Source organism: Cephus cinctus, unplaced genomic scaffold, assembly GCF_000341935.2.
Source record: "Cephus cinctus unplaced genomic scaffold, Ccin1 Ccin1_scaffold0717, whole genome shotgun sequence".
In the NCBI taxonomy this organism is placed as follows: Eukaryota; Metazoa; Arthropoda; class Insecta; order Hymenoptera; family Cephidae; genus Cephus; species Cephus cinctus.
Window position 1 is genome coordinate 110,762 of NW_014333336.1, and position 27,638 is coordinate 138,399.

The following is a 27,638-nucleotide window of genomic DNA, read 5'->3' on the forward strand; positions in this document are numbered from 1 at the left end:
ACGTAATTATGCATACATACAATATCTGGCATTAGCGTAATTATATAAAGCTCTTACACAGATATCAAAACTTGCTTTCAATATTTGTATAATTTATTTTAAAAACATCTAAAATGTCCTACGTCGAAATCCTATGCATTCGTCATGACAAACAGGTAAAACAAATTAGAATTTAAAAGTAAAATTTTTTAAGTGCGAACATCTGTACTATTGACAGATGTCAAAATAATTATTTGATATTATTACGTTAAAAAATATTTGAATAACTGCAGATGCTTTTATATAATTTGTTCAGCATTGGGATTCCAACTGGTGCATTTGAAGCGATTATTTATCACTTGTCAACTTATGAATGCGCGTGGAAAATGACAACAGTGACGGATCGCGTGCGCCTAAAAACCGCAACCCTTGCTGCACGAAAGTAAACGTAGTTGCCAACCCGTATAATACCCCATGTTAAAAAACTCGGTCGAGTCTCGCGCCAGGTAAAATTCTAACTACTACTCACCGTGGTTCCTATTTTCTAAGTGTCAATGTATACACTTCTCAATAAAATTCATCAATCGGCCCACTACCAACATATGAACCTTTACCTCCTCTCTAATAAAAATATTTCATTGCAACAACTCACGGAACAAAAATACTTAAAAAAAATATATAGCACGCAGGCGATGCAAGATAAAAAAATGTTTCTCTATCCTCACATTAACTCGTGATTCGTAATATAAGATAAAAATTTCTAAGCCCCCATTACATCAATTTCATTTACTATTACGAGGCTCTCTCTCAATCCAATTAGTCTTAAAAGTGCACAGCCTAACTCCCAGTGCAATTTGTAACAAGTTTTGGCGTAGTTGTCCCGCGGTCATTAGGGGTGGGTTCCTAGACCTCTCGCTATTACGAGGGGTTAAAGAAAACGTTAAGAGCTGAACTGCAGGATTTGGAAACAATTTATCGCTGGAGAAAAATCGCTCGTAAAATATCAGCCGAAAAGACATCCTATACTGCACTCAGGACCTTTATAAGAAAACCATTGTTTTTCATGCTACAGTAGGAAATTTCGATAAATGCCAAAACACCAGGACAGAACAAAGGATATATTTGATTTTCGACATGCCAAGATAATTTATTTCTTTGTATTATTTTACTGCATAAATTTCACTCGTGTCACAATTATAGAGTTGCTACAATAATTTATCTTTTCTTGTTTTCTTAATTAAGAGTTAGATATCTTTTCATATATAATATGTATATATATATATTATGTATTTATGTATGTTTGCGCTTATGTATTTATAATTACGTTTTCGTGTAGCATTTCGAAAATCATATACGACCGCGTTAACTTTTCTATAGAAATGATCCGTATTATTCAGCGTTAAATGATTCTACACAATAGTCAAATTTATTATTTACACGACAAATGAGTCCATAGTTATGGGAGTGCCGACAGTTTCGATTTCTATCGACGTGGGCAGCGATCGACAATGAATACGAATTTTCAAATAAATACTAGCACGACTCGCAAGATGGCATCGGGTTTACAAAACGGTTTCTATACATCCCTGATACTCCACGTGTCAGTAAACACGTCATTTTCAACGGGGCTGCTTTCCATTTGCTCTTTTTCCTTTTCTCCATCATGCAAACGAATGTATTTCGGATCAGAAGTCGAACAGTTGAAAAGCATGAAACATTGATTGGCGATTTATCGCTATTTAGTATTGGGCATCAATAGAATGAATAAAACTTTGAATATCTTATTAAAAAATTGGATTGAACCTTAATTGACTCCTGAGACAATTTTAAGAATAAATCTAATTATTAGAATAGTATTAGAAATTGGCTACGATAACGGTTTTAATGCGGTATATCTTATTGCACACAGTAAATACATTAATTGATTTCCAATACTAAACACTCACTGACACACAGAGTACGATAGCTATATTTTGGATATCCAGACATGGATAGACACTTAGTAATACACGTAAGTTATACTCCAATTATTTTGTTGCAAAAGATAATATGGCGATTCCCATAAATAATTCATGGAATATTGAAACATTTAGTGTGCCTGTACTATACAATATCATACGTATCCAACGAACGATTAATTCGTTTACAAGAAAGAAATTTTATCTGTGACAAAGTATATAGGTTATATAGGTATATGTATATGTGATATGCATAATTATGTATAGTATACACAAGTCTAAAGAACAATTTGAGAACACGTCCACTTGAATGTATAAGGTGTACAGATATGTCCAAAGATAATAAGACACGTTATCAAATAACTCTGATATAGGTACTCCATACGAAGTTTGCCAAACGCTGTGTAAATAACATTTCGTGTATTTACGAACGTTCGCGCGAACGCTCTGTTGGCAAATTGTGATAACGATTCTAATAAAGGATGATAGAGCCAATATGAAATCGCACACGAGCTCTCTTATATACGTTTTTACGGCACATGAATTACGAGTTATGAATGGCAATGAAATTGAACCTGGAGTCTCGTAAACGCTAGACATTCCATTTCCGGTATAGATCATTATTATGTATTGAAATCGAATGAATTTCACTGACGCGAATCACGAATATTCAAAGTGCATGGGTAACCGAGGTTTTTAACATAGAAAAAAAAAAGCGAAAACATCAAATCAGAGAGTCGTTTACGTACTCGACATTCCAAGTGGACACTTTTGAACGTGAAAACTTTTATGCCGATGGATGCCATCGTGAAAGGATATTTGCAAGAATCAAAAAAAAAAAGGATAAAGTATGGAAATGGCAGATCTAACGTATGCGGTCGCATGAGTCTTCTCCAGAAATTTCAAATTCTATCCTTATTTCTGTAGCGAGATCCGAGGCGAACGCTCCCTTTATATATATATATATATAACACATATATGTACGTGGAGGATCGTATGTGACGAATACGATCGGATATTTTTCAAGTGATTTTTGACGTTTTGCCACCGAAGTATATTATTACTTTATTTTCCATAACGATAATTCTTTTTTCTTGTTTTTAACCAAAACTCAAAAGCATAAATTAAAATAAAAGGTGTTACGATTCCGGTAGTTCATGACACTCGGCAGGACTATGACTAACTACGGGTTATATACTATAGGCATTAATTAAAATCACCTTGGTAATTTAAAATAATAATAATAATAATGTTACGCTAATCATAGGACGATGATTAAAACAACAGTAATGGGAAAATCACAATAGTAACAGGTGACGATGGCGAGCAACGACGCTCACTCTCCTGAAGATCGTTTAAATTAGAAGGAAGTCTTTCCGAATATGAAGTTTCCGGGTGCGTTCGGGTCGTCGGAGGAGAAGTATTGTTTCCAGAGATCAGCGAAATTGTCGCGGTTTACTTCGTTACCCTGTAAAAAAAAAGAAAAAAGAAAAAAGTTGAATGTCAGTCATTTATATCCTTTCTTTCGTTTCCATAACAATAGCCGCCACGTACAGATCTTCCCTTCAGACAGACACTGTAGCCTATTAAAAAGCTTCTGCAAGCGTCATCTCACACATTAAGATCGATGCGTGGTAAAGCGAGTGATAAATTATGAAAAAATTAAAAGAAAAAAGATTTTTTATGCAAGATATGAAAAATTGAGAAACCCTTATGCCGAGTATTAGGGTTTAGTTTTTTAAAGGGATTTTCAGTAGTTGAATAAGAATCATCAAGCGTTATATTTATTTGTGCCTGATATTTATTGTTATTATATACGTATATGGAGCAGCTAGTGCTTCTTTTGTTATGTATGATAAACTATCGGAGCTTTGTTATAGAATTGCCTGTAGTCATATTTCATAGTCTTGATCGATTGACGATTATAATTAATTTCACACAGATTCTTCCCTCCGGGTGGACTTGTTGATTTTCTACTACCGAATCACTGCTAAAATCATCGATTAGACTGGTGCACGAAATTCCGAAGTTACAGTCTAGTTTCCAGCACGTAACCACAGAGCGTGATATCTCATTCAGACGTGAAGAGCATTGAAGCCGAATGAAAATAGAGGAAACGGCAAGTTATATGTATTCACTGGCAAATACTTGGGCGCTGAGATTCTGAACATAAGAAAACTTCTATGTATATCGCGAGAAGGTAAACGCGAATTTTTCCCCAAAAAAATATGAAATTACGTAGATTACTGTATAAAGGATTTTAGGGATGTCGCGTTTACGTAATTCTAGAATAAAAGATCCTAAAGTAGATTTACTTACCGCACCAAGCTTCTTGAAAGCCTCTCGGGCCTCAGCCTCCGGGACTCCGTAACTGCTGCAAACGTGACTGAACTCATTCTCGTCGATGGAGCCGTCGCCTGGAAGATCGAGAAAATTTCATGGGATAAAATGGGAGATTTGAATAAAATTTTTTTTCGAAAAGGTCCGGTCGATATTAAAAATTATACGGTAAGGACTAAATAGAGCCGGAGTCTCTGGACCCACCGAAGAAGCATTTGATCGAAGATTGATCGTTTCCACTAGCGCCGAAGTCTGTTTTCCCGAAGGGTGGTCCAAACTGTTTTTTTTTTCCCTTTCGCAGAACCTCCCCCGGTGGTCACAGTACTTTTTTATTCCACGTAAACAAATAGTTCGTTGCTTGGGTAGAGAATGAAAAAGGAAAGGAAAGGCATGGGAAGCAATTGCCGGATGGGGGAGTTTCAGTGAAACTGGGGTAGAGGATCATCCAGGTCTACCGTGAATCTTGGACCACCCTGCTTGAGTAGGTAGCGCAAGGCAAACTAAGGTTAGGAATGCGTTCAGCCAACCAACCACATCATCGATTTAGTCCTGTTTAGTTTGGCTGCCTCCTCCTGAGTGCGTTGCGCAATTTTACATGGGGTAAACTTTAATTTCTACCGAGGTTCATTTCGCTGGAGAGTTCGTAAAACTTACCGGAGGAATCTTCCAGGTCAAAGATAAAGTTCATGTATACTTGCTGCCACTCCAGTGCCTTGGCTGGGTTCTTGGCGTATTCCTCCCACATGGAGTACCATTCGTCACGGCTAATCTAATGGATAAGGATGATAGATAAAAATATAAATTTTTTAAAATTTTTATACAATATTATATTTATATTGTATATTTACTGTGTACACTCACTTGTCCGTCCTGATCCGCATCAGCTCTCTGCCTCAATCCATCCCAAACTTTGAGCAAGGTGTCTTTGGCCTGCTGGCTCTTGGGGTTGTCGGGTCCCCATCCTCTGGAATCGGACACCCGCTGAAATACGACAAACCTGAAGTAGATGTCACGATCGATCAGCTGGTCTTGCTGTTTGTGACGTTAGTCACATGAGCCTAGAGAACCTATAGAACCATTATAGCGTTCGCAAACCCGAGTTCAAGTGTTCTCAAAGCTATGGGCCCAAATTTATGGTAGGATAAGGATACTACTAAAGGTGCAATCTAAGATGAAATATTAAAAACAGTGTTTTCGCGTAGCTTCGTTTCTATTATATTAAAATAAATATTAAGATTCAACGAGCCAATTTAATATTTCGTTAAAAAGACACGGATACTTTTTTTTAATCAAAATTTAATTCGATCAAAATTTTATTATAGAATTACCCACGTGGACCCGTTTTCCCGTTATCTACGTCGAGCGGCGAACTTCGAATACGCAAAAGATGCGAGTTCGTAATTTCATCAGTGGTTGGTTACGCGTCAAAAACCATTTGAAGTAGATACCATCAACGTTAAGTTCTTCCAGAGGCTCAGCAAGCTTTCCTTTTTATTTTTAGTTCGGAGGGCGTGGGAGACGCTGAGTGATTTGTTTCTAGCGAAGATGGCAGCGATGCGAAAAACGACAGAGGGACGCATTTGGTAAAGAAAAAGAAGAAGAATAAAAAAAAGAAGACTTGTACTTTTCTCGCATCTAGTATCAATCTCGACCCCTCGTCCGTCTTATCAGTCTCTATCGCGTGTGACGTTAGATCGGGACGAATAAATTTAGCTGACAAAGCTCCGGTCTGCTTTCATTGGACTTCGATGCGTCCCAAGATCACTTTTGGGTCGAGAAACGTTTGACGAAAATGAAAGTGCCAACTTTCAAATCAAAAGTATCCAATCTCGATTTGGCCGCTTAACCATAATTTTACCATGATCCTTCACTCCTAAATATACATTACAAGAATACACAGTTAAAACCATACCAACCTGAATGGCCAGATCAAAGTCTTTCTTATCGATGCTTCCACTCTGGTTGACATCTGAAAAAAGAAAGAGGACATTTTAAAAATGACAAAATAAAAAAATCCCTAAATCGAATTTCTTCAGGAATCTGCCTAATGGGATCCACTGTAAGTTCATCCTGAGGAATTTTCATTCTCGTCCGTATACAACATTAGGCATCCAGTTTCAATACAAATCGATGCTCCCTATGTACATTGGTATTTCCCGAAAACCATCCAGGTATACCTCTTTTTGAGAAAGTCCCTAGCCAGCAGTGAATTCAGGGAAATCTACAGGAATTCCGGGCCGTGGCACAGAACCCAAAGCAGAGCGACGTCTGGCATTCACGTCACGGCGTTTGAATCAGACGTCATTAGTTTTCTCGGTCGACCCAACTTTATTTTCAAACTGATTTTCCCCGAGCTTCGTACCCAATTCAAAAGGCCCCCATTGACGCTACTTAATTCACGCATTTCGCAGGATTCCACAATCACACAGCCACGATGCCTACGATGAACCCGGGTCCCAGACCTTGGCGAAAAAAAAAAAAACAATTGCCAAGAACAACAAAGCGATATTACATCCCCAGCGCGTTATTGCTCGTCTCTCTGAGGAAGAATCAAGTGCCAATAAAGACGCTTCCAAAACGATACGTCACAAAGAGCTTTATCGCAACGTGCATAGAAATTCCAACATCCTGCAAGAGTAACCACAAAATTTCTGTATATCTTTAAAAAGTGCATTCTAAACCTACCCACTTTATACTTATTGCAACGTACCGTCTGCCTACGTCACAGGCACTGCCAGCCGACGCGACGCCCTGCGTATTGTCCGCCGGTTGGGACAATTTGCGAAGCCTTATCATCCGCAATAGAACAGAGGGAAGCGAGATTCAGGCAGTTACTTTTGAAGCGACTTCGCTATCGCGATACTTTTAGTGTCCCGGTTTACGTCTCGTTGCGGACTTCACATGCCTATATGGTATATAATATACGGTATAGTCGATACAAGCCTGCTATACCATATCACGAGGGTAAATACGACTGGAGGCCCCTCTGGACGATATTGCTTCTCCACCCGCCCACGTAATGCTTCAGATACGTAGATCGATAGTTCCCGTCATGAATTTTATTAATCATTATCCAACTTCGAATGGTATTCCAGGATGCTTCCTTACGTAATGGCCAATTATTAAGTCAAAAGTATACGCTTTCAATATCTTCGTATTACGATATAGTTATAGTTCGATCGCTCGCTTCTCTCTGTCCGATAATATCCTATATTTGAAAAGTATAAAATTACTGTAATATTTTTATTATACCATTCAAATATTTCACCTAGGAATAACGATTAGTCACATTTGGTGTTAAAAAATTTTTTTTCTATATTTATACCAAAAAATTGATATTCACTTTCTGATTTCGACTTTTTTTCATACCTTTCCTCGTTTCTCGAAGGATCAATAAAAATTCAGGTAGCTTATATGCTTTTATCAAAATTTTCTCCGAGTCCTCACGCGCCTCGCGATGGATTCGTGCATTCGTCTATAATCGTGAAATCTATTGTGATACCAAGGGCGTGAAGATAGGCTGGTAGGCAAGACACAGCAGCGAGGAAGACGTGTGAAAATGATTGAACGGATTAGAGCATGATATGTTTAGCGGCAACGAGGGACAAAGTAAGGAAGGGAAGCGAGGAGGGATAACGAAGGCTACGAGGCGTGAGAGCTTGTGACCTCCGCGCGTTCACACATTCCTAACCTCAACAACGATCTACACAGTGCAACCCCTTAACGCGCCGCGTCCATTGTTTCTGACGGGTATCCTCGTACCATAAATAGGCGAAGGTTCTCTATACGCTTTTCCCATGGAACCCTCGTGGTCTTCTGTGCACGTATCCACTTCGGCTCGATATTTCGGCTGCTTTCGAAAGAGCGAAGGCAACGAAGGACAAGGGAGCATTTACGTTGTTCGTTGCTTTAGGACGCACTTTTCGGTCCCTGCATTACGGGTGGGAAACCATTGCTGGGGAGTATTGAGAAAGGTTACTTACCGAAAAAGGCATTGAACACGTAAAGCAGCTTCTTCTTGCGGAATTCGGATAACGTCATCTTGTGTCTGTAATGGAAAAATATTTTTTTTTTTCACGATACTTATTGATCTCAATGTATTTTTCTGTGCAGTTTTTGTTTTTATTAAAATTTTTATTGTATCCCTATACACATTGGGGGTAGGATTAATCGATATGGACAAGGTTGAGAATTTTTGTATACGTTATTATTATGCTACGTTATTGAACCGACGATATGCTTCAAGTCGGAAGCTATAGGCTGTTTCGTTATTCTCACGTAAAAGTTACCGTCGTATTTTTTGGACGGGTCTGATGTATTTTTTTGAAAAACACTTTCACCCTTATTTTCTTTCAGGCAGCGATATTTTACTTCGATGCAACGTTCCGCATTGGCCCTGGGCCATTGTAAGTTCTTGTCGAGATCGCTGACTTTGTGGGGCGGACCGACAATCGAATGATTTCGAGAATTAGTGGAATTTTGACACTTTACAAAATTTATTATTTTTATGATTAAAAGCTTGACTCGTTATTGTAATGTTATTTGCATCCACCAACCTTTCTTTGATTTCTTTATCGCTGAACTCGATATGCCTTTTGCACTCGCACGACTAACAACAAGTAGTACGAATGTAAGTGAATTCGCTTTTGGTACTGTCTTTATATAATAAACGACGGAGATTTCGCTGTGCGATAAATCGTCGGTCTAAGCGCTCTATGACGCACGGTTTGTCATAATTTTTGATAACACCGCAAGAGGTATCCTGAGTATTCCAAAAATAAATGATCCCAGATTAATTATCATTGAGTGACCTTAAATGTCCTTAAGTATGTAGGTAAGTGTTTCGACTTTGAGACTTTTCGGGGAATCGGCTTAACAATTTGCAGTATCATTATACGTCAGATATATCGATTGACGTCGGAGTGTTTTACTTGAAAAATAGATAGACGTATTAAATTAAATTTATATAAATTTTAAATTAGCAAATAAATTTTATTATAACGTAAAAATTCCTATACACTTGTAAACTCACACAAATAATTAATCTTAGATCTGCATCGTGATTCTCGAATCAGAGTATGCCGATAAACGATTAACCGTGACGATTGTATCGCTGTTAATATTTATACGGGTATCGGAAAATGTTTAATCGGTAATCTCAAATTTTGTACATTATATTAATATATTAGGTCGTTTTGAGATAGATTAATTAATATTATCCAATTAAAAAAATTATATTCATGGTATTACTCGATCGCGTATACGCTATCTGTTCGTGCAAGATATACTTTTTAATTATTTATCTAATTGATTGATTCGCGTGTAGAATTTTTATCAGCATCATAATTTTTGTTTTCTCGTAAAGCAACTACACAGGTGGCTAAATACTTTATTAATGTGCCATTTATTATTAGTAATTACTAATTCTACCGTATGCTAATATCAGAGGGAATATCGAATTAAGTAACATCGACCGAGTGCTCTACTGATTTATCAATAGACTGTCTATTACCTATGCATATATGCATATGAAATTCAAGTTTACCGAGCACACTAGCCATGGTTATTAGTTACCACTTGATAAACTATGTCTAGTGGTACATACTGGGGTAGTGGTACTCTTGCGAAGCACGAATGCAACCTGTTGAATCGGTCGAAATAGGCCACTGGATACAGGTAATCGCTACTCATTCTTCAAGGGTTTATGCATAGCAAAGCCTTTCGAGATTGAGGATCGTCCGAGGTCATTTATTTCCAGGTAGGAAATCCTTGAGGGATGCATTCAATAAAGATAGGATTTATTTACACCCTTCCTCGAAGGAAGTTCCAGTCGGATAATTGGCTAGGATAAAATTAAAAATTTTAAGAAAATTTTCTCCCATAAAACGGGCTGACGATCTTAAGGCATACGGTTCTGTATGAGGTATCAATTTTTGTAATATACGAATTTAAATAGGCAGCCGTGTGAATTAGCTTTGTTAATCCAGTTCCCGGTATAATCTTCAAGATTAATTGTTACCAATTTATTTAAGCTGATACGGCTTTATTGTTTTATGAACACTGTACAATAACAATGAGGTCCATTCGCGTGCTTTAATTAGCGGCTAAACGTTTTATCAAACCTATATTACCGGTGTGCATGAAAGGCTCGAAAGAATAAACAAAATTGTTTGTTAAAGGTTTTGCATATATATTGACTCGATTATAAATCTTTAAATGCATTATACGATTTTTCACGCGACCAAAATATATTATGACGATAGGGTGGCACTCGTGTATGCACAGCACGCAGATGCTATTTGCATTCGTCATAGGACAATTTATCGAGGAATAAAAGAGTACTAAGTACTTAAGAAAACGATCGTGTTGTACTGAATGAATTTCGTAACGCGTGTCAAAGTGATGCCTTTCATGCAATAAATTTGTCGGACCGACTGTCAGCAGATTTAATACTCGAGCCATTCGCACTTCCTCGCGCTTCCATGGCAATGTACGGATACGTACGCGGTTGCAGCAATTAACTTGCTAGAAGGCCAATGACGTGATACCTTTGATCTCCAAGGCCAATATTGACGCAAGCGAAATCCACGTCAAGCATTAATCTTTGAAATTTGGAATTTGATTGAATACGATACAAGGGGAAAAGAAAATATTGTGAAAAATCGATAATCTACCTGAAATCTTATCTCGTGGTATTTCGAATTTTTACGTTAAAAAACATAGCTCGTTCGAGTAGTTCAACGACTGTTGCCAATGGCAACGAGCCTTGTTTAACGTGTAAATAAAATTTAATTACGATTCCTTGAAAACGTCATAAAGTTCAATGATTACGTTGTTGTGTTACGTGTAAAAATGGTGTTTAGAATTTTTAACTTTGGTATTTCGACGAAAAGAAAAAGTGCTTTTTCTATTTCTGAGTATGGACGAGGTATTGCACTTTATTATTATTATTTGAAATTTATGCAATTAACGTCTTCGGTTTGGCCTACTGAAAATAAATTTGTTCACCATAAACGAATATTACGTCTTTCTGTCTTGTGTTTATCCATAACTAAAGCCCGCTTTAAAGGCTGCTTTTCGTACTGTACTTGACATTTGTTGAGGTAATAATTTTATATTAGTTTATGGCACGTTAAACATCACGATTTTTAATATTATACGTATAGGAAGGAATGCGTCGAGCCTCTCGTGATTTTTATTTCGACACGCCTGCAAGATTTATTCTTACAACAGATACTTTCAAGGATAGAAACATTTTTTGTAGCATAAATAACCTATCTGAATTTCTATGAAAGGCAACACAACATTCTTTTTTTCTCTTATTCATCCCATTATTACTATTGTAACTATAGGACTTTCATATTATTAATGTTACAGGTAAGATATCCCGTTTTATTATCAGATAGCTGGAAATCTTTTGGGTATCGTAAATCACATCTGCCACTGATAAGACAATTTTGTAATTTTCAAAGGGGCACCTAGCAACACAATAAACCGTATACTTTCCGTTGCCCCACGTAAGTGAACGTATCGTGAGTGCTTTTGATTAATTTATATGTAAAAACATTGCGTAACGTGGTTGCAGTATAAAAAGTTGAAATAGCATAGCATCGCGGGAAAATTCAAAATTTGTAAAAACATTGCAGTTGAATATTAGTGGAAAAATTTTTAATAGAAAATTTACGAAAACTAGAAAAGAGTATGATGTTGGAATTAGAAAAAAAAAAAATTTGAAATTAAAATTTTTCGTCAATGGCTACCGCAAGGATATATGCAGAAAGGGAACAATAGTTTGTGCCAAGTTTCTTATCAATATAATTGTATTGATTTTCAGGTATATCCTATATGTCGGTAAAGCTATTATTATAGTTATTATAATCCATGAAATTTCGTCATAGCTCTTACTTTTATAGATTTATTTGATTTATCATTAATCATTATTCATCTCGGTTTATTCTGTATAAAATAGCTTTTTATGTTGAAATTTCTTAAAATAGTTCACTGCGTGCTATACATACGTATTTATATCCCATTAGGAAGCTTTATGCTCACTGATTAACTTTTTATGGCAATTTATAAAGCTTTTGTGCTTGACAACAGGCTCACCTTAGAGTTAATCAAGGGTCGTGTCAAAGGTCTTGTATTGGAACGATACGACGATCAAGGCGATCTGGAAGAGGAAGAACGTTCAAGGTAATAAAAGTGTTTAGAAGGAAAGATTGATGTGAAAGTGCATTGGAAAGGAGTGAACGAAAGTGAGTGTAGAATTGAGAGTCTGAGAGATCGAGTGAACGAGAGTGAAAAGAGATGGAAAAAGATACGTATGAAAAAGAAAGTGTGACGTGAATAAAATTTTTTAGTTCCCATATTATTGCATAACCAAAGCATTTAAGCAGATCGCAAGTGGTCGGAAGGTTTCGCTTATACGGGGTGCTGCAAAAGTCATCGCCTCGTTTGCTTTGCTTATAACTGTAAATAGGGCGATGAGTTTTGGAACATCCGGTATATACAGTAATTTCGTGAAAAATCGGTATAGATAATAATTATTGTCAATGATGACATCAAAGCCTTGTCTGTCTTATCAGTGTTTGCTCGTGCGTCAAAAATTTCGCGATGCTTATCGACTTGTAAAAGAAATGATCTTGAGTCATATGACCACAGATAGTAAAACGGATTCGAGAAAATTGTAAGATCGAAATTTGATATTGGTAGTTGAATAACGTATGTCATAATATAGGACGAATCAATATCGATAACGTCAAGGATAATATTAATGGAGAATCAGAGTAAGATATCGAATAAGATGAATATTTATCTTGTAATTTATATGCTGATAATCAGTTCAACGAGCAGGTGCATTATTCTTATGAGATACAAGATTAGCATCATCTGGCCAGCAGATCAGATCAGAATCAAGTGATAGAAAAAAAAATCAAGAGGTATCCTAAATACCGATAAACAATAAAGGGGATGTGAACAATTAATAAAAATAAAGATATTTTTAAATTACATTATTACTAATCGTTTTATTGAATATTTTTTTAAAAATTTCATGATTGATCTTTGCACGAATATTTATTTTATAATTGTCATATTATTATTATTAATTACAACTATTACTTTTTATCGAAATATTAAACTGTCGACTAAAAGTCTGTACATTTCTCCCAGACAATTCGCTCGAATTTAATGACGCGTCAAGAAGTATCGTCAAAAATAAAAATCAAAGTTCCGTCTTCCCCGGAGGCACCGAATCCCTCAGGGAAGGTAACAAGTCAGCCAGGAATTTTGCTCGTTAACTAGACTTGTTGTGGAAAGGATGTGTCAGTAAAGTCAGAAAACAGGATAATAGAAAGAGGACTACTGGATAGCCGAGTTAGGTGGAAAGGTACTTTCCTTAAAAGTCTGTATGTTTGTACGTGGCGACCTAAACAGTCCTAGCCTATTGTTCTCCAGGGAGTCATAGATACGACGAAAGTCACGTAGCTGTTTGATGGATAAAAAATTTTTTTTTAAATTGCGAAAATTGTGCAATGATAAAAAAAAAAGTAAAAATTTGACGAATTTGCAAAATTTAATTTTATTTCATTCTTGTTTGACCATCCGATAAATTTTATTACGTATCTGTTTGAAATATCATGATGTCGTAGTAAGATTCTTCGTTATAATCATACTTGATGGGGTAGATTAGATTTTTATTATACACTTGGGCTTCCTCTTTCATGCAAGATGAAGTTACGCTATCATTTTTCCCGATATTAGTTTTATATAAAGAAAAGTGTGCAATCGCAGTAAGATCAACTCACCATAAAGCTCAGGGACGAACTTGTCTTCTTTTTTCGAGTCTCAACTTTGAGTAAAAAAATATGATAAGAATCACTTTCTTATCTATTTCGATTAATTTTAAACACAGAAGGAAAAGTTTGACAAGTGGAAATTATATTTTTGCGACGTTATTTTTGGTAATAATAATAATATTGAATTCGTTCGTTATCATGATGCTGTTATCAAAATTTTTTTCAATATGAAAACTCAATCTCGCATTTATACGAGAATTTGCTGTATCAAGCGACATTTATCATTAGCGCAACTTGATTCAAATGTAATTCGAAGTATACACAGGAATCGTATTAGGTCACTCAAGGGATCGTCTTGTTGGTACAGCGAAGGGTCCGGCAAACTTTCGGTTTCCATTCTGAATATTGGAGAAACCACTAAGTTTAGACATGGATATACATTCAGGGATCACTCGTTACGCAAACCCTCATATTTTGCCCGATGAAGTACTTATGACAGGTTCAGGTATTATTTTCTACCACTGTGTTAATTAATGCTCGTACAGCAATAACACAAGTTGCAATACACTAAAGTATCTGAATCGAGGAACTTAAAAAATCGTCACTGCCCACCTACCCCTTTTCTATAACGAATAAAAATACCGTACCGATTACACGTTACCTTGAACTATATTTTATTCTTAGCCAGAGTAACTCTTTAAAAATTTAAATTCTCAGCTTTTATATTTTCATTCCAGTATCCTCTGGTACGTTTCATTGTAATGTATCTAGTATGTATAAATCCGCTAGGAGACAATGCAACGTTTAACAATTCATATTTTATCCATCCCGACGAAACCTTTAATATTTATTTTCTATAAATTCCAACTGTTTACACATTTACCAGCTTCTTTCATTCGAATATGCAACATGGTGATGAATGAATGTTTGGCACATGCGTGACTGATAAAATTACCTTTCACGAGATCGCAGCATCCATCCTTCAAAGCCGAGCGGGATAATATTTAGTTAAAGAGAAAGAAATTTAACGCTCGAAACTTTTCGGCTTGTCGAGTTACGCTGTGGCCACGAGTATTTTTTCGTATCGTCGGAATCCGAGAGCATCGCTTTTCAAAATACAATACCGCGGAACATGATCGATAACGCGAAGATAAAGTAGCATCGCGCACCCAGGCCACCTTGCAAACTTCTACTGGCCGTGAGTTTCGAGACAAAGGAAACTTTCCAATAATCTATCGTATCTACTCTAATAAGCACTGGATGCCTTGAAGGAGAAAGGAGGTACTTCCTATTTTTAAATCGACATCCCTTAATAAAGTAGGCGCGCGAAGAATTTACAAGAAGATTCACTTTAGTTTTATAACCTCAATAGTTACATGAAGATCGTACGATTATTTTATATGTCATATTAATTACGTTACGTTATATTAATCAATATATTCGATAGTTATGCGGCTGTACCAAGAGACTTTTAACATTTGTAAAATGCTATGGAGACTGAGTTGTGCGAAAAAGAAAAAGCAGACTGTAGATTTTCAATGAATAAAATTGATAAGACACACCTCTCAGACTGTTCTTATCTCTCCAAGGCCATTCGAGAGGAAAGAAAATCCCGGAAGGAGTATCAAACGGTCGATATGTATTTTTTTTCAATGACATTACGTGTAGTCAGATAACGCGTGGAGATGGTTAGGAAGCAGAATATGGATGCCTACGAACGCAGAAGCGGAATCGTACGGTAGTTCAATCGAAATCCCCCTTTAGGATGATATCGGGAAGAACAGCAACGACAGCCCAGCAGAAAGGGCGGCTTATGTTGCGTTCCTCCCTTATCCCTTTTATGGTTATAGATTGCATCGAGGAAGTAGCCACATATTCTACTTTGCGGTTAGAGGTTATGTGAGACATGGTGCAATTTAGTGAGGCAGAATAAGGCCTTGATCTAACCAATGTCTCATTCTCGATACCCATTTTCATCTTGATTGGCGCTAAGCTTCGTTTTGATTATCGACGTCAAGATTTGAACGGAAAAAAAATAAAGTAATTTTTCCTCGAAATTCGAGTCGATGCATTTTTTTTCGCAAAATTATAATTTCGTGATTTTATCTTTGCGAGCGAAAAATTCGTACGAACGTCGCATCGCGAAATGTACCGTAAACACATTGAAAAGTAAACATGTCGCCTGCCCGTTGAATATTCAGCTTATCAGATTAGAGTTTAAAAAATAAATTTCGAGTACTTGAAACTTTTAACAAGGTTTCACATAGTGCTAGGCAAATACACCCTCGCACATTTTCTACGTATTTTTATTTCAAGAGCAATTAGGTCCATTGTCCAACTTCCAGCAGATTTATTTCCACCATAACCAGAATAGGATTTTACCATACGAATCAAAGGAAATACCAAGGGAAATGCCAAAAGGAAGTAAAATGGGACAAAAATACCGACAATCGCAGCAAGAAGAATTATTATTATATGCCAAGACGTTCCCGTTTAGTTTGAACGAATAAAAAACGAGAAGAACGAAAGGAAGAAGCTGCTGGTTATTTTCTCGAGTATCCGCGGGGCAAATGGTAAATGCAGAGAAATGAAACGTCTACCAGAAAACACATGCGTATCTTGTCCTCGTGCTAGAATGACTTTTCCTATGCTCACATAACCCCAAGATCTACCAGGTAGGACATCATCAGATTCAGCACGTTGATTTCAACCTGAAACGCAAACATTTGCCAACCTGTTGTTACGCGGTCGGCAGCTATAATTTTCAACAGCTGCTGAAGGAGCCGTGCAATTCCGAACAAAGAAACGAGGTTTGCACTATAGTTGTAAGCAAAGATGACGTCCGCACGTTCCCATTTAAACTGGTTCAGTTACGACAAATTAAATGGAAATAAAAAATTTTTAAAATCCAAACTTTTCTGTATCTAAGAAATCTCTGCAATTCGCCAATAGTCTGAGTAACATTGACCAGTTAGTGAAATTGACTTCAGCAGGCAGTCTAAGACGTACTAAATGTTTCAATAATTTCTATCAAAAAAAAAAAAAAAAAAAAAAAAAAAAAAAATTCAATGACGTCGGGTGACGCTTAATTATCTCTTTTCGAACGAGTTCACGTATACCCACCTACATACGTATCTAGAGTAGATATAATCCGGCCAGCTGGCTGCTTATAAAAACGCTGTAGACACACGCGGCGTTATGGACACTTTGTGGCCAATACCAGCAATAATGAGTGGATATATTGAAGAGGAAAGAATAAAGGGAGCGGAACTGAAGCGTCGAACGAATAAAAAAACTGTGCAAGCTTTACACCCACAGTGTTTGGATCGATGAGAAGCTTGTGGCAAATAGGATACTGGATACGATTATGAATTATGAATAGAAACTGAAAAAAAAATTTTATATCGTTATACCGCTTGCCGATCCGTTATCTTATCGGAAAATTAGCAGAAGTAATGAAAAAAAATTTTTTCACAAAATTACAAAAATCGACCATTGAGTTCCTTTGAGATTTCCAATAGAAATATAATTTTTAGCTGAATCCTCTTTCTCTGCCAAGATGAACGCAATAAATTCATATAGGATCAGCCATGACTTTTCTACTCGAACTTTGGCCCCTTCGTCAAGGCTCGTAGCGCTGAGGAAGACCTATAAAAAACTACAGTCCGAAGTCCCTCTATAAGGTCCTGATGAAGTACTCAGCAACCTGGGGACGAGGTCTAAACGGATGGTCTGGACCCGGTATCGCGTTATGAGAATTGAGGATAAAAATGCTTCACGTTGTCGACGAGATATGCGGCAAAGAGAAATACGGCTCTGATCCTGATGAGATCATAGTGCAGAATTGAGGATGATCCAGGGGCAAGATACGTTTACTATTGGTTCGGTGTTAAGAAATTCACCCTGGTCCCTTGTCATCGTGAATATACTTCAGTCTGATCCTACTGTAGTTGATTCTCTTTTTTTTTTTCCCGGGGGTTGCCGACACTGGGCTGTTCGTGGCTCGTAACGTTCTTCGACGTTCCTTGTGCCTGAGATCCGCCAGAGCTCGGTGGGCGACTGGAAGACTCATTCTGGCGAAACGTCATAGACATATCACAGGTCGAACAAGAATAACTCGGACGGGTCTCAGTGTTGATTATAAAAAATTAAATTTTATAATTTTCGAAAAGGGCTGCCAAGACTTCACGATATCACGAAATAATGTGGTTTCGCTCGGAAGCACCTCGGGACGGGATTTTTAGGGTCACAATGTATATATGCCATCGCCTTGTTTATCGCGCAACTTGAAACGACAGAGTGGGGTACATAGGAGCCGGATCGTCGTAGAGTTTATACACGGGTAAATGAAGTTATCGTTGACTAGGGGCCTCTGGGGGGAATTTTGGGAATTTCAGGAAAAGCCTTCTCTGAAATGGATAGCACTGCTGCGAATAATGAATTTAATAACGAATGACAGGAAGAGGCTCGAGAAAGTGGCAGTGTCTCTGTACGGTGTTATAACACTGGGAAGCATTGTATATTAAATATTGACACAGTCAAGATTTTTGGACGATATAATCAATTGAAAACGGGTCTGTCATTATTATCGAAGTGGTGTCAATAAAGTAGGAGAATCTTAATAATTTATATTCCCAAAATTGTGTTATCGTAGTGACGTTAATGCTGGGAAAAATGTATTTGACAGTACACGGTATACTGGAAAATATTACAACAGCAGATCCATCATGCAACCGCCTCGATTAGCCTTACTTCTTCTTGGCGCGAAATGTAAAGTTATCACGCCTTTAGAATCGAGCTGGTAATGTTCACTGTTGACCTCGACAACTTCGCCCAGCTCCACGTTTAATCCTCTCGCAAGATCAGCCTCGAGTCTTGCCTCGAATGGAGCTTGAGCTTAACACTCGGAAGCTCAAAGGGCGCCGACATGCAATGCCCACTAAAAATGTCACGAATGAGTGATGTTTGTTAGCATAAAACTCAGGAAGTCGTAACAGACCTTAAATGCATTAAAGCAGCGACCGATTTAGTCAAGTGGAACGTAAATTCGTACGAATGACATTTGCGGACTCGTCCAATTTCCAAATTTTTTTTCAAAATAATAAAAGCACTGGTCGAACAGCACTTAATTGTAATTCTGAAATTTACTAAAGTGCGTTCGATGCAGATCTGCATCGTACGATTAATCGTATCTTAAATTGCGAATTCTTTACTTCGAGTAAATATCTCTACTGTTGATAAATCTTTTCATCATTCCCTTGAGAGGCATAAAGCTCTCGAAGCTTAAAGCTTTGCTGATAGCAGACTGAATACGATGCCTTTAAGGTATTGGACCTTAACCTAGCATGATCAAAAATATTGGTAGTGTATTACAGGTGCAGTTTATTTCATTGGTTAATCAAGTCTTTATCATTAAATTTTTGAAATGATAACTATCTGCTCATTTCAAAAAATTTTTATAAACAGTCTTAGTCAGGTATATTTGACCAAGTGAAGTCAGACTATTTATTTAGTTTCTATGGTACTCGGTAGGTTCGTATTGAATAGCCCTGTACAAGGCAAATGATTTTTGCCTCTTGTACGCATCTGATTTTTGATATGCTGCTATCGCAGTCAGTTCGATAATTGATGACAATGCTAATCAATAATACTACGTTCACTATTGCAAGGAAGCACGTTTCGGCTCTCTCAGTCACCCAAGTTACCCTTGTTAACCGCACGAGACGAGCAGCTTCCTTGACAAGGGTTTTAGACAGTCAGGACAACAGACGGCGATGCTTTCACGCCAATTTCGAATTTGAATTTCCCATATTAAACGGGCAGCTGACTAGGTTGACTAAAATATAGTAAATTAACTGTAGTAAAGAAATCATCAGGGCTAGAGCTATAAATACATTTTTTTATTAATTATATAATTTATATCCAGAGCATATGTGACTGTGGGTAGTATCCTTGAAATACTCTCCCACTCAAAAATATTAGTTATACTTGCCAAAGGGATTGATTTTCATTATAGTTGTATTTTTTTTTTTTTTAAAAAAAGGTACGTATATTAATTGCTTATATTTATTCGGAAAATTGTCTTGCCCTATTTCTAGATAAAATTCATCCTTTTTGTCATGCACTGTCGAGCGAACTACAGTTTATTGGAAAGCTTCAATTTCTCGCTATAATCCCTTCGGAATAACCTGTGACGTAGAGCTGCATGAAATCTTCAGATATTATAATGGATCTTTCTAACGCAATATGAGATATTGATCGGCCACTCGTCTGTATTTTTGAGTAAATATCTATACAAGTGTTTTATACGTTTTATTCAGGTGTAAATTTACTTGCTGTACAATATCAATTGCTACGGCCTAATCAAACGAACATACATATATGTACGTATACTCTTGCAGCGATTACAAGCGTATCTATAGATCCTGATTAATGTAGTGAAAAATTAAAAGATGTGAATCCACGCGATGTTTAATAAGAAAGCTGTATTTAACAGAAACCAATAAACGTAAATTTAACTGGAAAAAAATTAAAATTTTAAATTATCCCATAATTAATCGACAGCGTAAATTGCAGAGTTTAATGAAGATTTTCAATTTGTTATACGTCCATTCAAAATATATTTGCATGAAACCTATAAAATTTAACAGGTTTTTTCACACGTGTATTTAAATCAGATTTATCACTTTTCATTGTGAATCCGAACATTCGAAAATTCATTTCGAATAATTATGACAAAATTCCAAATCTTTTCGATATCAAACCACTGTCTTATCAACGATACGTACAATAACCAGGACAAAATAAATTATTCAAGTATACAAATTTTTTTTAATTTGTAAAAATTTTATAAATTTTTATTGAAAATCACGAAGCAGCTAGAAAAACATGATTGAAAAAATGTCAAGTATCTCTATAGGACGTGCTCCTGCATTCGCAGCAAGCTGCTGGAGCGGTGATAGGTATTATCATATTGCCAGGTATTCCCTGTCACTAATGCGGTCCATTAGTTAAGCATACTGATAAACTCCGTACTTTCACAGGATCGTCATACTCGCGAAGCTTCGTGTCTACAAAGTGCCAAACCATTCTGGATTTTCTGCCCCTGCGATACAGTGACACGCTTAAAACCGACCCTCATAATCCAGACGAATCGTCCAGGGTCCGATGGGCTCCAAGGACGTGCGAAAGGATCTCAAAGGGCTTCAAAAGCGTTCAAACGCTCAAATACTTTTACTGCTAAGGAGGTTTAATCGCTCAAGGAGTTTTGAACTATGGCGATGAATATAATGAGGGTGATAAATCCTTCGCCACATTGGAGTTTGGTATGATTTTCGATGCACCCTGTATACAAGGGACATAAAGCCTCAGCGGCTGGAGCTATAAACAGTATAAGTTCTTACTTGTAATTACTTTTCTGATGAATTGGAAAATTAATTAAAAGAGTCGTACCATCGGTGGTAACAACTGGGAGACGTGGTTTGAAGTGAATTTTCATTTTATCTTATCAATTATATTTTATTAATAATATCTTATACGTACTTTTATCAAAAATACGTTCATAAAAAATTCTTATCAGTTAACGCAAAAAATCAATGCCGAATAGGAATTTTATGAGGTTCACAGTTATTACCCTTTTTTTACTCTCTGTTTCCACTATACGATTAATCATGATTCGATATCGTGTCACAGTAATCGTAGATAAGATTTACGAGACCAATGTAATATTACAATAGTTCGTAATGGATGACTCCACTAACCTAATTACCGGAGTAATAAAAAAATTTTGTTCCGATCATCGATTCTTTTGACGTTTCATTTTTTTCGTCGATCTAGTTATTCGTGAGTGCAAGTCACAAATTTCAATTTGATAATGAACGCCATTATCAAAAGTTCATTCGTCCACAAAACGGTTGCAATCACTAAGGAATTGCCGAATGGAGTCATAGTGCAAGATGCATAAATGCATTGTAGAATACAAAGCAGGGACATTAATTAAACAGGTTAATCGGACAATAGCGGATCAAATGAGACAATGAAGTTGGTCAGATCAATGTTAAAATAATTTTGAGTCCGTAAAATTTTAATTGGTCGTCAACCATGGAAATTCAAAATACGTACAGTTTATTAATCGGGAGCACGGATCGCGAAATGATATAGAAATTTATTAATTCATTTAAATAGCATTAAAGGTATGTTGTACATAAAAAAAAGTTTTATCATATTTTAAGCTTCTGGAGGAAAATCAATAGTGACAGTCGCGTCACATCCGGTATTATAATCATATTAATTTTGAAATACTGATCTTATTTTATTATTATCAAAATACTTGATTTTTTTATTTAACACGAATTCAGTGTCAAACCGTAAAAATGGACTTTTCGTAAGATCTTCGAGTGTGAAGAACAGGATGAAAGTTTTGTTGAAAGCATCGAGCTTTTCTCGCACCACCCTCGCAGAGTGTCAAGAATTTTTGGAATTTTCGAAGAATTTCGTTAAACCCAGGGTAACCGTCTTCCTGCGAATTCGCGTGACGACGGAAGAGGGAAGCGCGAGGAAAAATAAGTTTTCGAACGAAACCACGGAAAGATTTACGAGCCTGGCGAAATGGTCACGTTACGCACAGTCAACGACAAACGAAAAAAAAAAAAAATGAATCAAATCTATCTAAATTATATATCCGACTGGTGCGAATGATCTCACACGTTCTTCATCATAACCCAAAATCTTTATTCTACTCCGAAGCTTTTCTAAGCGTGATAAATTTTTCTGGGCACAAATACAAATGACAGAATATAAGGTGTTGAAATTTAAAAAAAATGTGAAATTTATTTCGAAAAAAAAATAATTCGGATCAAAATCCAAAGCACGGGGCAGTATAAAAGTGAACGAAAATAAAATCTTTACTTAATAGTTTCGTCAGTCGAGTTAGGTCGAAGGAATGCAACGCTGGTATAATGAGAAAAGTTGAAGGTGGAATTCAGGTGGAAGTAAACGTTCAAAGCAAGTTTTGAGCCAGCTTGAGGATTACCGTAAATCAAGAATCGCGACAACGGGTATAAACGGTGGTTTAGAAGGATGCTGGGAAAAGAGAAAGAGCATCGAGAATGGTAAAGCTTTCGGATGTACATGCGCTTGCAAGCAACTTTGAGAAATTTCCAAAAAGCATTTATGCTTGTTTCTAGAAGATTCTAGCCGGTTCGCATTATGGGATTTGTCAGTGTACGCGGATGACAATTCCCGAAGGTGCCACAGGAGCCAACCGAGTCCATAAACGCAATCTTCCCTGGCACCACTGAGGCTCGTCACCGAAGAGAATGCATTGTCCGAAAGAAATTCCCAATGAGATCTCTAGCACTTTTGGGCAGACTGTGCAGCCCAAAATGGTTTACCAGATTGTTTTCCTCTGGAAAGTAGCCAAAGACCACGTGCTACGATCTTGGGATTGTGATTTTAATTAAGCGAAAATAATTTTAACCTCAACCAAAGACAGTTGTACAGAGTTTATGATTACGAATAAAAATCAGTGTCTTCGATTAATTAAAGTCTAACCTCATTTTCATGTGTGTCCCCGATTTTGCTTCATTCAAAGAAAAACTCTAGTCGATCCTTTTCTAAAAATTAACGAATCCGAATCGTCGTGAACGTCGTAATTCAGCATTAATTCGGCCGCTTCGTCAAAGACGATTCAATGGGCCATGTAGATACCAGGGCGACTTCAGTGCCACCTAGGTCAATGCAATGGAACGACGCTTCGAAGTAATTTTGTATCGTTCAAGAAAGCTAAGCCAGTATCTCCTAAGGCGATGTCGTCGGTTTAATGGCGCAGGAGACTACCTTTGTTCCATTTCTTTTGAAGACTAGCCGTCGAGTCCCAGCTACCCCAATTTAGCCACTTTTGGATCTCTCGGATTTCCCAAGCCCCCGACCGCTACCACCAGTAGCACTAAGGGAATATCGCTGCTTTTTGCTCAAGAAATTCTTCATGTCAAATCTCACCTCGTTACCCGACCAAATCTCTCCATACGTATACAAACGTATATCCAGTGTATCTTCGCATAAGTATTACATAAAATAATCCAATGAATTATTTAACATGGTTAAATTTCAAAATGCAGTTAAAATTAATTCGCTAACAAATTGCACTGCAAAATAAATATGCACAAAAGTGCCAATGCACTTGGAGCTGCACTTTAGGTATATGTTACAAACGACGACTTTTTCGATGGGATCCAAAAACGATCAAGATAATTACTAATGGTATTGCATCGTTAAAGGTGCTTCCACACGAAGATATTGTCAACTTAAAGTATATTACTGTACGAATCAAGACTGAATGGTCCTTTCGACTTAATGTCAAAATGGCAACCTGATGTCGCATCGGGACAATGGACCCAAGATTTAATAAGCGCACGATACATTATATTTTGTCTTCGCTAAATTTCTTGAGCACCGCTCGCCGAAGACGTATAAGTCGGTTTACAAAGTGAAATGATCTTGAGCGATCGGAACGATCAATCCTGAGAATCTTTCTCAAGTAGGAAGGCCGTTTCGTAAATTCAATTCCATTCGAAGGAAAAATCGCTAACTCAAGTTTTTTCCTTGCCCATGCAGAAAAGCATTTCTTTGAAAGTACTTCGAGGTAGCTTAAAGCTCGGAGCTAAAGTTTTCAGAAATTTTCAATTAATTCGTAGACGTCTGTGTTGTATGACATTTTTTTCAATAACAAATTTTAGATTAGGTTAACAAATATCAGCGTATGCCATTAGATATTCGCGTGGATGCTAAAATCGTAAGCTCTTAGGGATATATTCGAAATTACAAAAAAAAAAGAAAAAAAAAGTGAATTTTGCCACGGAGTAGTAGTAAAATGAAATTTTACTTTAACAACTCTCCACCTAATCGCACCTCTTATGGCCGTACCTTTTATTGTTTCCAATTTGATGCCTCACATTTCATTTCCTCCGCTTACATTTTTATACCCAACACGCTCGACCATTTTCAGCCCTTTCTTTTACAGCTGAGCGAACTTTTTTCTGCTTCAAAACCATTATACGCTATACGTATATCTGTGCCACATCAAATTTTTACGTCACCCTGTATACTTGAATTTAATAGTAAATATCCGAACCAGCCTGTTCTTTGATTCCAGTCCTTTTTCTTACTGTTTTTACATTTTATTTTTAAACGCTGCAATTTATCTACAATATCGTACACTAATTTGTATCGGAATAACATTGCAATTTAGAAGCCCAAAACACGTTTGGGTAGGAGAAATAAAAAGATGAATAAATAGTAATACTATTCGAAGATGCATGATGCACCGAGTACGTGAATATATCATCGTACGTATATAACTATATATATTATCTGTCATTCTATATATATAAATTATATTATATATCTCATTCAACGTTTCTTCTCGCAAGTCTCGCTACCAGCAGCATACGGGAAATTATTATTCGCGTCGACCGGATGACTAGATGGCTGCAGGACGTTTGAGGAAATTTCCACATTTGCATTGTCTGGTATCTGTCTGTAAAACGCCCGTGGGATCGGAACGAGCGTTATTGGCCTGGATAAAAAATTCCCAGGCGGACAACTTGAAAGCTCATGATTTTTCATTTCTCTTTGGAGAGAAGAATCTTGGGCTTCGAGCTGACGTCGTTGGCAATGCTGAATCACTTGGTCGTACTTAATTGACCTGTTGTTCACTTTCTGGCTAAAATACAGGCTGCTACTTTGATAAAAAGAGAAGATCAAGAGCCTTACTTTCTTGTGGGTCGAATGGGGAAAAAAGTGACTCGACATTTTTAAGAGACTTTGTGGCTGAGCGAAGTACTTTTGAATTTTTAATCAAAATTTTTTATTTTAAATAGCCTTTTGCATACTGACGTTTTAGCTCGGGTACAAACGAAACTCCAGTCTTCGAGATCTATACTGGATAGGGTAAGTGATTTTTTGAAAAAAAAAAATATATTCGATAAAAATTTATGGATCCTGGGAAATTATCATGTGTCACGTATGCGCATCAATAGTCATAAGTCATTTGGTTGATTATCCATATCTGCCCCGTACTTTGTGCTATGATAATATTTCTACGTACAGTGACAACGAGGCAGCCGAAATTAGAATCTCCACCTTCTTCCAAGGCATAAATCAAGAAATACCCTAGATATATTCTGCGATATCGAATTTCAAGGAGTTAGGACTCTTGGGATTGCGCTTATTCTGCAGGGTGACCTTTTGTATTACCCTTCCCTGGAGATGCTGCGCGGCGGAATGCCATCAGCGTCGGACCATTTATCTGCAGTGTGATTTCTGTATACGTCATTGACTCAGCCGTGAGGCTCGCACATGGTATTTTGTAGGTTCGTGTAAAAAATAAATACAGATAAAATTGATTCATCGATATTGGCTATTTCGATTTTTAAACTAGATATTCTTTCATTTAAAACTTATTTTTAAGTAGTTGCAAATTATTAACAATTTTATTCCTATACTTTCTCAGATATGGAAGAACAAGTTTAACATCGTAATTGCCATATTTATCACGTGCCCAATAGCATTGTAATTTCGAGCAATCCGACTGGGGTCAAAGTTCATTTTTTATCTACAAGATAGTATCTACTCGCGAATTACTTTTCTCTGTCGAATTTTTTCAAAAGATAATTTTCAAAGATTCGAACTTTGTACCATAATTCAGTTCTTATCTTTAATATATATATATATCGATGTAAAAATTACTTGGATTTATCTTTCTCTAATTTATTATTATCTACTTTTTTTTTTATTACTTTTTGGTAAATTCTCACTTTTATCGTGACATCCTACCAGGCCCGTTTACATTTCATTAATATTATTCCCCCCAAATATTCACCCACTAATACTTTTTGCTCTTCTGTCTGCATCCCCCAGCAATACATTTAAGATCATTTATTATATAGAGCAAAAAAATATATGTTGTTTGCTTGAATGTCAGACGGCTTTTTTAATCTTTCTTTTACTCTCTCAAGATTTCAGTCAACGTTGTAACGCCCCCTATATCGTTCATTAGCATGAGTCGAGCATCTTCAGATATTTTTTTGGACCAATTTAGTACTTAGGTATCAATCATTGAAATTAGGCATTCGCGAATTAATGTATTAATAACAATTTTTATATATACTTTTGGGCTTTGTGTTATAAAAATCCATAGCGTTCTCTTAATTTTTAAAAAGCTTTCTCTCGGTCTTCTTTAACGTTGCATTCTTATCGGACACACGAGGAGTCACGAAAATATTATGAAGATTATGTAAATAATCAACGAAATCGCGACGAAAGCTTCGTAGTTTTTTTCGCACGATGCATTTTGCAGCTTTCACGGGATACGGAGCAGACTATAGAAAGAGGCGGGAGAAATTGAGCTTTAAAAAGAGATTCTTCGATATTAACATAAGCGCCGGGGGACGGCGTCAGCGGGAGAATGATATTTTTCATAAATTTTGACAGGAGTTTATTTTCATCATCCTCAAATTTATATTTGAATTCAGACACTTAAAAAAAAAAAAAAAAAAAAAAAAAA

General features: G+C 36.7%; 1 protein-coding gene across 2 annotated transcripts in view; it reads right to left on the reverse strand.

The window, feature by feature from the left end:
* Positions 1 to 1,105: 1,105 nt before the first annotated feature.
* Positions 1,106 to 27,638, reverse strand: part of LOC107270315 (calexcitin-2) — a 34,490-nt gene continuing 7,957 nt past the window's right edge. The window contains exons 1-7 of one of the 2 annotated variants that reach the window (XM_015745211.2): positions 8,834 to 8,956; positions 8,261 to 8,325; positions 6,194 to 6,246; positions 5,139 to 5,258; positions 4,932 to 5,046; positions 4,257 to 4,354; positions 1,106 to 3,405 (exon numbers count right to left, since the gene is read on the reverse strand). In XM_015745211.2, coding sequence (XP_015600697.1) covers positions 3,298 to 3,405; positions 4,257 to 4,354; positions 4,932 to 5,046; positions 5,139 to 5,258; positions 6,194 to 6,246; positions 8,261 to 8,318 — 552 coding nt within the window. In that variant the 5' untranslated portion in view covers positions 8,319 to 8,325; positions 8,834 to 8,956 and the 3' untranslated portion in view covers positions 1,106 to 3,297. Of the gene's footprint in view, positions 3,406 to 4,256; positions 4,355 to 4,931; positions 5,047 to 5,138; positions 5,259 to 6,193; positions 6,247 to 8,260; positions 8,326 to 8,833; positions 8,957 to 27,638 lie in introns of those variants that run through there. The other variant, XM_015745212.2, reaches the window with a different exon arrangement.